This window comes from Hippoglossus stenolepis, chromosome 17 (genome assembly GCF_022539355.2).
Source record: "Hippoglossus stenolepis isolate QCI-W04-F060 chromosome 17, HSTE1.2, whole genome shotgun sequence".
Classification (NCBI taxonomy): Eukaryota; Metazoa; Chordata; class Actinopteri; order Pleuronectiformes; family Pleuronectidae; genus Hippoglossus; species Hippoglossus stenolepis.
In genome coordinates, this window is record NC_061499.1 from 13,675,837 (window position 1) to 13,687,803 (window position 11,967).

General features: G+C 46.3%; 1 protein-coding gene across 1 annotated transcript; it reads right to left on the minus strand.

Moving 5' to 3' along the window:
• Positions 1–788: 788 nt before the first annotated feature.
• Positions 789–4,080, minus strand: tril (TLR4 interactor with leucine-rich repeats). The gene has a single exon (XM_035182930.2). It carries the CDS (start codon positions 3,844–3,846, stop codon positions 1,363–1,365), a length of 2,484 nt encoding a protein of 827 aa, XP_035038821.1. The 5' UTR covers positions 3,847–4,080; the 3' UTR covers positions 789–1,362.
• Positions 4,081–11,967: the final 7,887 nt, after the last annotated feature.

An 11,967-nucleotide genomic window follows, 5' to 3' on the forward strand; every position in this document is an offset into this window, starting at 1 on the left:
TTTATTTAAAAACATGAGTAAAAGAAAAGTCTCCCAAACTTACGAGTAAAAAAAAAACCTCTGTTACAGAATACAATCTGGAATACATAGATGTTTTAAGATCTTGGCTCTCTGATGATATGAAAATAAGTTTGTGTGTGTTTGTGTGTGCGTGTGTTCGTGTGCGTGTGTCCTTGTGAGAGTGTGTCCTTGTGAGTGTGTTGTGTGATTTGAACTAAGTGTGGGAGGCCCTCCACCCCCGTCTACTCAAACAAAAGGGACTGCTTAATTATTGCCAGATCTCATCTGGACACGCATACAAAAGCATGGATGCACACACACATACACACAAACACACACACACACACACACACACACACACACACACACACACACACACACACACACACACACACACACACACACACACACACACACACACACACACACACACACACACACACACACACACAGTTCAGTGTATCCCTCACACACTGGTTTCCCTCTAACATCCTCAATATCCGCTGCACAGGAAGAACATCTCATTGTTTAAAAATAACAAGCAAACAAAGCTAATAAATGAAAACAAGAACATGACCTGCTTTGCTGAGTTCAAGAGGTTGATGCAAATAATCCTTGTGTATGAATGTATTATTTTTATGAATATATAAATAGAGAGGGTGCTCTATATATTCCTCTATTTCAGGAAATATAATCCCCTTGTAATCAGTGGATTAGATATTTGAAAGCCCTGCATACAGAATGTTATAGCATTGAATCATTCATTAACACTCAAATGACAAAATCAATCACATTGTTGGGGATTTTACTTCTTCATGTAATGCACAACGATACAAACTTTCATATAAAAGTATAAAACATGATAGATGTGTTACAAAACCAAAGTGTTTTCTTCTCCTGCCAACCAGCAGCCCATCATTACATACTGTAGAAATATGAGACATTAAGATGTCTATGAACTCAACATTAGCACCATAGTTGAAATCAGTGGTCCCATCATTCACGCGCACACACTTACACTCAAAAACACATTCAGGAAAAAGCCGCAGGTGTGAGGAAGTGATGGAAGACAAAAAGGCACACAGCAGGAAGAGGAAGTCGGAGGGAATGGACTTCCTCTGGTGTCTGAGAAGGCCCTGATGAGCTCAGCTGTTTAGCAGTTGTCTTGTGGTTCCAGTGAGAAACCCAAATTCAAAATGGTGGGATTACTGAATTGGTTTGTTCATAGCCACAAGCACACATACTGCGTCGACTGAGAGGAATTATATTTTCTGCATTCTAAACACTCAAGATTGTGGCACAGACCAATTTGCATATTGCTCTGTTGTACAGTTTCAACATTTTAGAATAGTTTTTATTGATCTAGTCAGAGAATCTCTGCATGTCACTGTCCCTGCGAGCGCCGCTGCTGTCCAGAAAGCGGTCACAAGGGAACTCAATGAGATCCCCCTCCTCCAGTGGTGCGAGTCGGGCTGGACGACTGCTCTGGTAGCAGGTGAAGTCAGCGGACACGGAGGCAGAGGCCACAGTGGGACGGAATGGTCGCCTGGTGGAGTACATGTGGCGCACATGCACGGCCGACTTCCTCCTTTGCAACCTCCTCTTCAAGCACCGCCCCAGCCAGACCCCGCCGATGACCAGCAGTAGAACGCCGTTCCCGGCTAGCGTCGCCACTGTCACCAGCTGGAGGTCAGAGGTCAGCGTGCCGCCACGTGCGAGCGCCTTGGGGAGAGTGACCAGCCCTGCGCAGTGGTCCCGAGGGGCGACCTGGCAGACAGATCCGCTGACTACTCCTTCCACGCAGACGATGTAGGTCAAATCTGAGCTGAGTTCTCGAAGGGTTACAGAGCGAGCTTTGCCACGGGCGTAAACATAACGGGGGAAACGATCTGTAGCACCGAACCGGTCAAACAGAATGCGATAGTGGATTTCTTCCAGGCCCGGCCCAGATCCTGGTGTGTAGGGGTGATGGTCCCTTGTGGTCCAGAACACAGTGACAGTACTCGTTGTAACTAGATCCACTGAGACGTTAGTGATAAAATGGCGGTTGAACACACATGGATCTGTGATGACGGGCAGAGCCTCCTTCTGATCGGACCTCAGAAGATCAAACTTCTCTCCTGACTGCTCAGGAGAAGTTGTGGTGTTTGAATCAGAGTCGTTCCTGTGACCTGGTGTGGAAATGGCCGGTGGATCCGTTCTGGAAATGACGTTTGACCTTCGTCTCCCTTTGGCACGTTTCCCAGCTGCCTCTCCGGCAGGTCGTGACCTTGGACTGAGTGACTCCTTTGGTTTCTTTCTCTGCAGTGAGGAAGAGGTTTCTGCCACCTCCGGACCCTCCTGGTCTCCCTGGATCCCCACCTCTTCCTGTCCCCCTCTTTTCCATTTTTCAGCTTCTTTCTGCACCATCACCCCATCCCGGTTCCCCTGTCTTAAATCGACACCTTCTGTCTCCTCCAGCTGACCTCCTCCACCTCTCTCTTCCTGCTTCATTGTATCTGTGATTTCTTTCCCCTCCACTTTTACAACTACATCCCCTCCCCGGCTCTCCTCGGGCCCACCTTGGCTCATGCACAAGTCGGTCCAGTTTCCGAGGGGCTCCAGCTGGGAGCTGTTCACATAGTCCAGATATATCCCCCTAAGAGTTGCAGGGTGATGACACTGCACAAAAACAGTCAACAATTTGCCCTGAGAGTGTGCAGCAGTCATCCATCTCTTCAGCTCCTCCAGGCGACAGTCGCACGTCCAGTTGTTGCCATGGAGATCCAGGTCGTAAAGCACGTTGTTGAGGGCGAAAATGTCACCAGAGAGACTGGTGAGGAAATTGTTCTTCAGCTTCAGCACCTTTAGGTGTTGGAGTTGAGAAAAAGACAAAGGGTCCACAGTGGAGATACGGTTGCGGCTGAAGTCGAGCTCCTCGATGCGCTCCAGAGGGTCCAGGAGACCGGCGGGGATTTCCTCCAGCTCGTTGCCATCAATCAGGAGCTCTCTGAGGCTCGACAGCCCCTTCAGAGCCCCGCCGTCCAGGCGAGAGATCCTGTTGTTGCTCAGGGACAGCTTGGACAGCTTTTTCAGGTTCTGGAAGACGTGGTTTCCAACGTATTGGATTTCATTTTCAGACAGCAGCAGCGTTGTCAGGGCTTTGAGTTGGGAAAAAGTGAGGGCATTATGCACGGCTGACTGCTTGTTGCCTGCCAGGTTTAGAAAGCGCAGGTTGGTGAGTTTGGAGAAAGCGTTTCTGTGAATGTGCTGCAGCTGGTTGGATTCCAGATGGAGATAATGCAGACTGGTCAAACTTTTAAAAACAGAGTCCTGCAGTGCTTCTATTGAGTTGCCATCCAGGCGCAATTTAACGAGACTCTCCAAATTGCCAAAGAGCTCCGGTGTAATGTTCTTAATCTCATTATTATTCCCATAGAGGATTGTTAATTTCTTTAGGGGCTGTAAAGTCCCGGCAGGCACACTTGATAAGAGATTATGTCCCAAATACAGCTCCTCTAGCTTGGAGAGTTTCTCAAACGCCTTAGGATGAATCGTTTGGATTTGATTGAACTGTAGGTTTAACCTCACCAGGTCACTGTACCGTGTGAAGTCGAAGGCAGAGATGTTGGTGATGAAGTTTCCCCCGAGGCTGAAGATCAGCACCTCCTCGGGCGCACGCGTGCCTGGTTTGGGCACGCTGCGCAACCCGCGGTTGGTGCACATGAGGTGCTGCGGCTGCTGGCAGTCGCAGCGCTCTGGACAGAAGCTTGTCGCCGCCGAGGCAGATTTGAAGCCATGGAGCGACAGCAGGAAAAAACATATCCCTGCCAGTATGTGACCGGTATCCATTCCCGTTCTCTCCATGCTCTTCAGGTGCAGTCGCCCCTCTCCTCTCTCAAGCCGGAGACCATAATCCACTTGTTGATCGGAAAAGTGGAGAGACCGATGATGTATTGATCAAACGCGCGGCTCCATCACTGATCAGCATCATGTTATATAGAGCGAATTAATTTGCGCAGCGCTCTGATGTTGTCTGAAGAAACACTCAGCTCCCCAGTAAAGAGTCCGTCCCCCCAAGTGGTCATCTGCTGCGCATTACAGTGCAGAGCGTGCTCGCACGCACACACACACGCGCGCACACACAAAGTATAGTCCCTCCTCTGCAACTTTGCGACCCAGCCAAAAGCAGATGTGCACAAGCCTTAACGCACGAGATCCAGACTTTTGCGCGTGCACGCAGGTAATCAAACACACACACACACACGCACGCACGCACCCCCACCCCCACCCTCCCGGCACACACACACACACACACACACACATACACACGTTTGCGTATCTCTCGTTATTAGGACTTTGCATTGACTTCCATTCATTGTGGAGAGCCTAATCAAAACATTATCCCTTAACTTAACCATGCTACATCCTAACCTTAACCTAACCACAATTTACATCTTACCCCTTAAACAGGACCAATTCGTGACCAATTCATGCCTAAACCTAAGGGTCCGGACAAGTTCAGTGTTTATGCAGGAAAAGTTTTTAAAGAGGTCACAAAAACAAGTTCACACATACACACTAGAGTCCACAGTGAGAGAGGGAGGGAGAGAAAGAGATTGAGAAACCCTCTGACCGAGTTTTGTGCGCGCCCCCGCAGCCGCCAGGGGTCTGAGATCTGGATCAGATCCCTGGTATGGACAAAGCAGACAGGAAGATTTTCCTTCCCACGGAATCCCAAGGGAACCCCAAAGTCTTGGATTCCCTCACAGGAGCGGGTGCGCACAGAGCAGAGCAGTCACTCATAAAATACTCAACAAAACGCTTCAGTTCATATCGTCATTGTTTTTTGATAATATATGAAAAATGATTCATAAAGGAGAACAGCTATATATATCCTGCAACCCAGAGGACATCCTGTCTGCCCGGTAGAGACACTGCACACACAGAGTAAAGTAAAGCAAATCCACACATCAACAGCCCAGCATGCACTGCACTCTGTACAGTAGGAACGTAACCATTACGCATGCTTAACTGTAATTAACCATTTCCCTCATTAAGGCGCCCTAGCTGTGTTGCAGGACTCCATAAGGAGCACAGATGGTTCACATTTGTGGATGAGGAATTCGGGTCGTCAAGTGTGAGTTGAGACTGACGAGGAGAGGTGCCAAATCTGAGTTAAAGATCTCCAACATGAAAGAGAGGGGGTACAATGCAGGGTGAGACTGACGAATGGAGCTGGGCTATTGTACATGAATGTTCCTGTTACAGTCCAGTCTGAGAAGCATTTAGAGTTCCTGCCAAGACATCTGCACATTTAGAGCACATGAGGTATAGAGTCACCCTCTAAACACAGTGTGAATCAGTGGTTCCTAAACTGTCTGGTGTACCCCCACAGTCTACATCCACACCAGCCATCAGGTTTTCCATAATTTATATAAATGGATTATTTTTCTTCCATGCAATTGAATCGTCAGCGCAATTACTTTGGTTTACGTTTGCAAACTTGTGGCAGATGTATTTTTTCAACCATCTATTCACACTTTTAGCTAAATATTTCAACTCTTCATCCTTCATCTATCAATTTTAATTTTTTTATAGATTCATTTCTCAAGCTTCTCTGTTCACTTTCTGACATGTCTCACACTCAACTGCATCATATTCATGTTTATAAATAGAGGTTTGGCAACCATGGGAGGAATATGCAGTCAGATAAGCATGTATCAACTCTGGGGCTGCATCCTTCAGAGGCTGCATTTTAATGTTTGAATGCTCCCTTCAAAGGCTCCCTTCAAATGCGTCCTTCCAATCCCGAGCAACGTGACGAACCGTTTTTCAAAGAGGTATTGGTGCCGGCAAGCTATGAGACATCCAACGTTTGAGTAGCACACACTCAATTCAACCGAACCGCTAATAGTAAACATGTAACCAAGGGGCATTAAAACTTTTTGAGCGTGTCTAACTTTCGCTTTGTTGCTCAGCAACAGCAATTAGAGCAGGAATGGCTGGTGACGCAGATCACGGAAAGCCTCTGTACACCAGACAGTCTCATTTCTGTTCGGCCTTCGTGGTCTACATGGCACATGAAGGAGAGGGTCTTCGTGGAGGTAAATGGGTCGACCGTGTCCCCTGAAGGATGCAGCCTTGAATGGAGACACAGATAAATTCTCCCACAAACACACACACACAAATGCTCAAAGACATTTCCAATCACCCTGGAGATTTTAAGTGATACAATGGTTACCAGAGTTGCTCTAATGCCCAACTGCTGTAGCTCAGTGCATTTCCTGCGCAGAGCACAAAAGAAAAAGAAAGGCGCTCCCCGATTGGCCTCATTCACATGCATATCTGCTGGTAGACATCATAGTCACTGCATTACAGCTCTGTATGAGTGAATCTCTGAGAAAAAAGAAGGGCAGACAGAAATACAACCCTTGGGGAAGCCCCCTCTCTCTCTCTCTCTCTCTCTCTCTCTCTCTCTCTCTCTCTCTCTCTCTCCTCTCTCTCTCTCTCTCTCTCCTCTCTCTCTCTCTGGGAGGTCATTTCCCGTCTGACTATGTCTCTATAGTATTTCTGAACACACACCCCCACACCCCCTACCCCCAATCTTTCTAGTCCCCCCCCGCCCTCTCTCTCTATCTGCGGAACACACACATTGAGAAAACACTCAGAGATCTGGCCCCAGACACAGTGGGACCAGTCCAGTTGTTGTTATGGCAGTCGCCTGGTCTGTGTCAGAGTTGAGAAGGGATACACAAAAAGATTTCATCAGCGTAAATCGGCTTTCACTGCAGCATCACAAACGATCTGAAATGTAGTTTAATGTTTAAGGCGAAAGAGTCCAGTGTGACACGGACAGATATGGATGAAATACGGAGACATTGTGAGACAAAGTAAAACCATCTGAGGAGAGATCAGAGGAGCCGGGGAGGAGAGGAGTGCAGGGTTACACCGATGTCGACGCTGTTGTGTGTGAGGGGAAAAGGCGTCCTGGACTTGACCCAGATTCACAAAGACTTTGGCACAAAAGGCAGCGACGAGGACCTCGCAAAGAGCAGTCTGCCACTGTGCCTGCTCACAATGAAGGCTGCAGTCTGGTTTCACAAGCCCATCTTTTCATCACCCCTCTCTGCTCTCAGTGCCTCTCAGGGCCTCTCACTGTCCAATCAACTGGCCATATGACATTTCAGTCACTCAGCAGAGTGAGAGCAGGCAAGTGTGTGAATGTGTGTGTTTGTGTGTGCATAGGAAACCCAACTCCATCAGGGGAAGGAGAGGGAGAGAGACAGAAAGGCTTGTATATCTGCCTGCACCTGAGTGTGCCTGTTCCTTGTGACTGACAAAAGTGTGTGTGTGTGTGTGTGTGTGTGTGTGTGTGTGTGTGTGTGTGTGTGTGTGTGTGTGTGTGTGTGTGTGTGTGTGTGTGTGTGTGTGTGTGTGTGTGTGTGTGTGTGTGTGTGTGTGTGTGTAAATGAGCTGATGCTGCAACATAAGAAGGTCCTCTTGGTGTGCCATATTCAAGTCTTTAGGTGTTTCTCTCTCACAAGGAATATTATACACGGGTTGTATTCCATAAACTGTACACAGAAAGCAGCTGAATACATTTAGTATTCCCATTTTGTGACATATGCTTATATTTTTACTACACTACACAGTTCAAAAGGAGATATTGGGCTTTTGAGTATTTCCACATGTATTAAATGTGGAAGACATTTTTGGGCACTATGGCCTTTACTGATAGCACATGTTCGAGTCCCATCTGGGGTGAATATTTTAAGGTGTGTCCCATAGATTTGAATCAATAATCTATGTCAGCTGTAGTTGGCTCCAGTCTCCATGTGACCTGCAAAGGATGAAAGGTAAGATTAGGGATAAGATCCTGGTTTGGGTTGAAATAAACCCTTTCACAACATTAACCTGAAAGCCCCAAAGGCAAATTTCTCCCATTCACACACTCAATTAAAATGGCAGCGAGCAAATATAGTGCACTCATAAGGGAAAACATTCAGCCGAACAAAAAGTAAAACTTCATTGGCTGATGATGATGACATGACGTGGTCAAAAGCTCCAGAACAAGTGAGTTAGTTGAATATAGCAATGCAGTACTGGCATTTTAGGATGTATAGGCCTACTTATTCAGGGTTTTCAGCCACTTTTGTTGATTAAGTGGCAACCTGGCCAACTGAGACAACAAATAAACTGGCACATATTCCCTCTATCTTGTTTTTTTATACTTTTTGTACAGATTAAACAAACAAAACTTGTGAACTTGTGAAATTAAAATGTGCTGCAAAGAGTGAAGCTTTCGGTTTCCCTCTGTACCCAGGATTTAAGCACACTAAGCTAACTGACTGCCAGTGCTACCTTCATATTTATAGTACAGACGAAACAGTGGTATTCATCTTAGGCATTGATTTTCAAGTACTTCAATTAAATTAATATCTTTCATAGTAAAGAGCAAGGTTAAAATTCTCCAAGTTACCATGCCATGTCAGATAATGCCCCCAAATACAACTTTAGCATGTAACATACATGTACACAATTACACACAGGACTACAAAAGCACATACGACACAAGGGCTGACACTCTTTACGAGGTCATTAATCATGTTTACCACACATGCAGACATACAAAAAATGCAAACACAACAGGCCTCGCAGAGTATAGGGACTAATGAGCCTCACGCAGAGTCACAAACTTGCAGGAAGTTGTGCTTGTGGGAACATGTGCATCCCATTGTACCTCAGAGTGCAGGGATCGCTTCGGCTTCACAATTCCCTGCGGGCCCTGTAACGTGCTTCACATAGACGGTCCTTGTGCGACATATCCTGGTAATACAACACTGCAGGAAACTAGCATGTATCTGGGGCTTATCATAGTAATCGGTGTAAAAGGATGGGCTGTAATGAATAAAGATGTGCGGCAGATTTGCTCAGATTAGCCCCCCATCTGCAAGCGCTCTTATCAACAGGAAATGCATCAAACAAATAACAGATTGTCCCTGTGTGTGCGCGGCAGGGTTGGAAATTGTGCGTGGATACATTTGTTCATGCAGTACATGTACTTTAGCATGTTAATAATCATGTATGTGTCTATGTGGATGCTACTTGTATTCTGTATAAATAAATGTGCTGGGATGAAGGCATGGGGGCAAAGCAAAAGGAAGGAAAGACGGAATGAGGAGGTGGGATTGTGTGTGTGTGTGTGTGTGTTGGGGTGGTAGTTTACATGAGCAACAGCTGCTGGGATCATTAAGTGCTTTAGCTAGAGCTGGGAATCATGGACCTAGCCCATGCTTGCAGACATTAGCTGTGTGTGTGTGTCTGTATGTTTGTGAGTGCATGAGTGAGTGTGTTTATACACTTAGAGCGAGATGAGGAAAGAGTCTCTGTCCCCTCTGTGCAACACATGTGTGCAGCTGCACTGACATGCCGCTGTGAGCAGAGCTAGAAGACGCTCTCTGTCACTGTATGTCATGCAGGAGACGCTGCCACAGTTTTGGTGCACCCAAATGAATAGAACTGAGTGAGAAAAAATAAGCGCAGGGAACACCTGGGCCCCATGCCTGCAACCCTCCACATTCCCAGTGCTCCCCTGCTCCACTCGCCCAGCTGGTTCCCATCTCAGGAGGGGGGGGGAAAGGAGGGCAAGATGGAGGAAAAAGTGTGGCGGCGACAGAGGCCATTTGCAGAAACTGAAAGACTGCTCTATGCCGAAAAAGATTGCAACAATCACAGTGAAATCAGAGCTTAAGCGCACGCCGCAAACAGCTGGCACTCTGAAAAAGACCCATGGACCAAATGGCTAATTACCACAACACAAACCCATCGTGCAATGTGGGAAATGCATTTCCGAAACATTCCTTTCTGCTTTGGGAGCGCTGCAGCCTCTCTTGCCCCGACCTCCAGGGGTCACGTTTTGTCTCTGAGACCAATATGTCGAACAAGTCAGGAGGGTGGGAGTGGGGTGAGGGAGGAACGAAGAAGTTTGGGGGTTGCTGTGGACCCTGTGAGGGTCAAGACTGGAGGAAACAGAGCGAGGACAAAGTGGAGGGGAGGTACTTTACATCTGGAAAAAATTAGAGAGTATGCTGTTACCCTGTTGAAAGGGTAGAGAGCCGGGAGGGGGAGATAGACGAATAAGGACATTAGTGTAAAGGATAGCATGTGTGTGTACGTGTGTATGAGGGCAATGCTTTGATCTACTCTGTCTGATAGAAACTCCGCTTGCACATAATCAGCCTCAATCACATAATGACACTTAGAGAATGTAAGGCCTTAAGATCTGAAGATCCCTGGGCTTCACTGAAGATAGCGCTCATGCTCAGGAACACAAACTCCCTGTGATAGGCTGTGCAGGGCTGCACAAAAACATGAAAGTGAGCTCCAAAATGCACACATGCACATGATCTGTGGATTAGCATCGCTCACTCTAACACAATGCACACAGAGTCGCAAACAAGAGAACAGAAATGTGGGTCATTAGAAGAAAAAAGTCGTCAGTCAGTACAGAGAGAGCTGAGACATCTGATCTGCAGCTGTCAACTCAGTCCCCCACACTGCTTTGCTTCCGTGCAACGTCGCCCTCTGCAGACACACAGCTTTATAGCATATGGAGGCAGCAGTATAGTATTATTGTAATTGAGTGCTGGTCCCTATCTGACAAACTTTATTTTTTTGTTGCCTACTTTCACTATATTACCAAAGCAGGCAACTGCACCTCAGCCCCAGACCCCATAGGGACCCATACCACTCCATGTTGATTCTGTGCCATTAACTGTTGTAATTCAATGAATTGCAAATGGCTCTATGGATGACAATACCAATAAGTCAGTCGGTCCATTTGGGTCCACATTGAAATATTTGAAGAACTACTGGATGGATTGCCAGGGACTGTGAATCATGATTCACAGAAATGAATCATGACCAGAGGATCTAACACTTAACTTTAGGAATCCCCCCTTTTGCTTTTAAGGCCTTTTTTATTCCAGCACACATTGTGCTCACAGGACGAATTTCTTAAAATCAAATTGTGTTTAGTCAGATTTACAAATGCAAATGACAAAACACTAACTAAAACGTAAATAATTCAGAGTGAAAGAGAAAAGAAGGGTGAGGATGGGCCTTGTTAACTTTTGGAAACAGCGCCCCCTAGTGGGTCAATCCAGCCCAGGATCAGAGGTCAGGTTCAGTTACAGATCAAAGACTATCAAAGTCCTGCACTCTTAAGGGCACTTAAGACTAAAAGAGCTCCACTATTGGGTGTTGTAGTTGAACTTCCTTGTAGTTGAAGTCTGATTGTGCCGTGCGCGTACGTAAGTAAATTACAGACTTTATGATGCAGCGCAAAATAATAATAAAAAAGCCTCTGTTAAACAAAGGTCCACATTATCTGGCTGACAGCAGCACTCTTTGAATTTGCAGCCAGCTGCTCAGTGTGCTGAAACCACTTCTAACCTATAGAGGACACTGCCACACACAATCTGCTCTCACTGTATGTAGAGCAGTCCACAGCAACTCCCAAACGTCTTCGTGTGTGCTGTGAGTGACAGAAAGATGACAAGGGATTTAAATAACTCGGCTGTCATACACAGACATAAAAGTGTATGGATCACCTTTAATGTCATTGTTTTGCTTGTGACTTTCTCAAAGTATCATTTAAAATCATCTAAAATAAGATTTAAGCTGTGCTATTAATACAAAATATTTGAAAGTCAGCCTCAGTGTATAGTGAGTGTTGTGAGTGGTGTATTTTTAGTTTTTCCACCTCACTGTATCCATATACGTGTAGACAGGCGTGTTTCAGATTGTGCATCTCTGGTGTCGGGTATGCAAGGGTGTGTTCCCTTATGCATGCAATTAGGTAAGTACCGTAAGTCCAATGGTTTTGACAATGAACAGATCTGTTTTGTGAAATCAATAACAATCTGCTCTTCCTCTTTGTTCCACTTCCAAGATCATACGACAGCAGTCAGCGTTCAGTTTGTT

Excerpts from the sequence above, each read along its gene's own strand:
- tril (XM_035182930.2), bottom strand. The coding sequence starts at position 3,846 with ATGGAGAGAACGGGAATGGATACCGGTCACATACTGGCAGGGATATGT.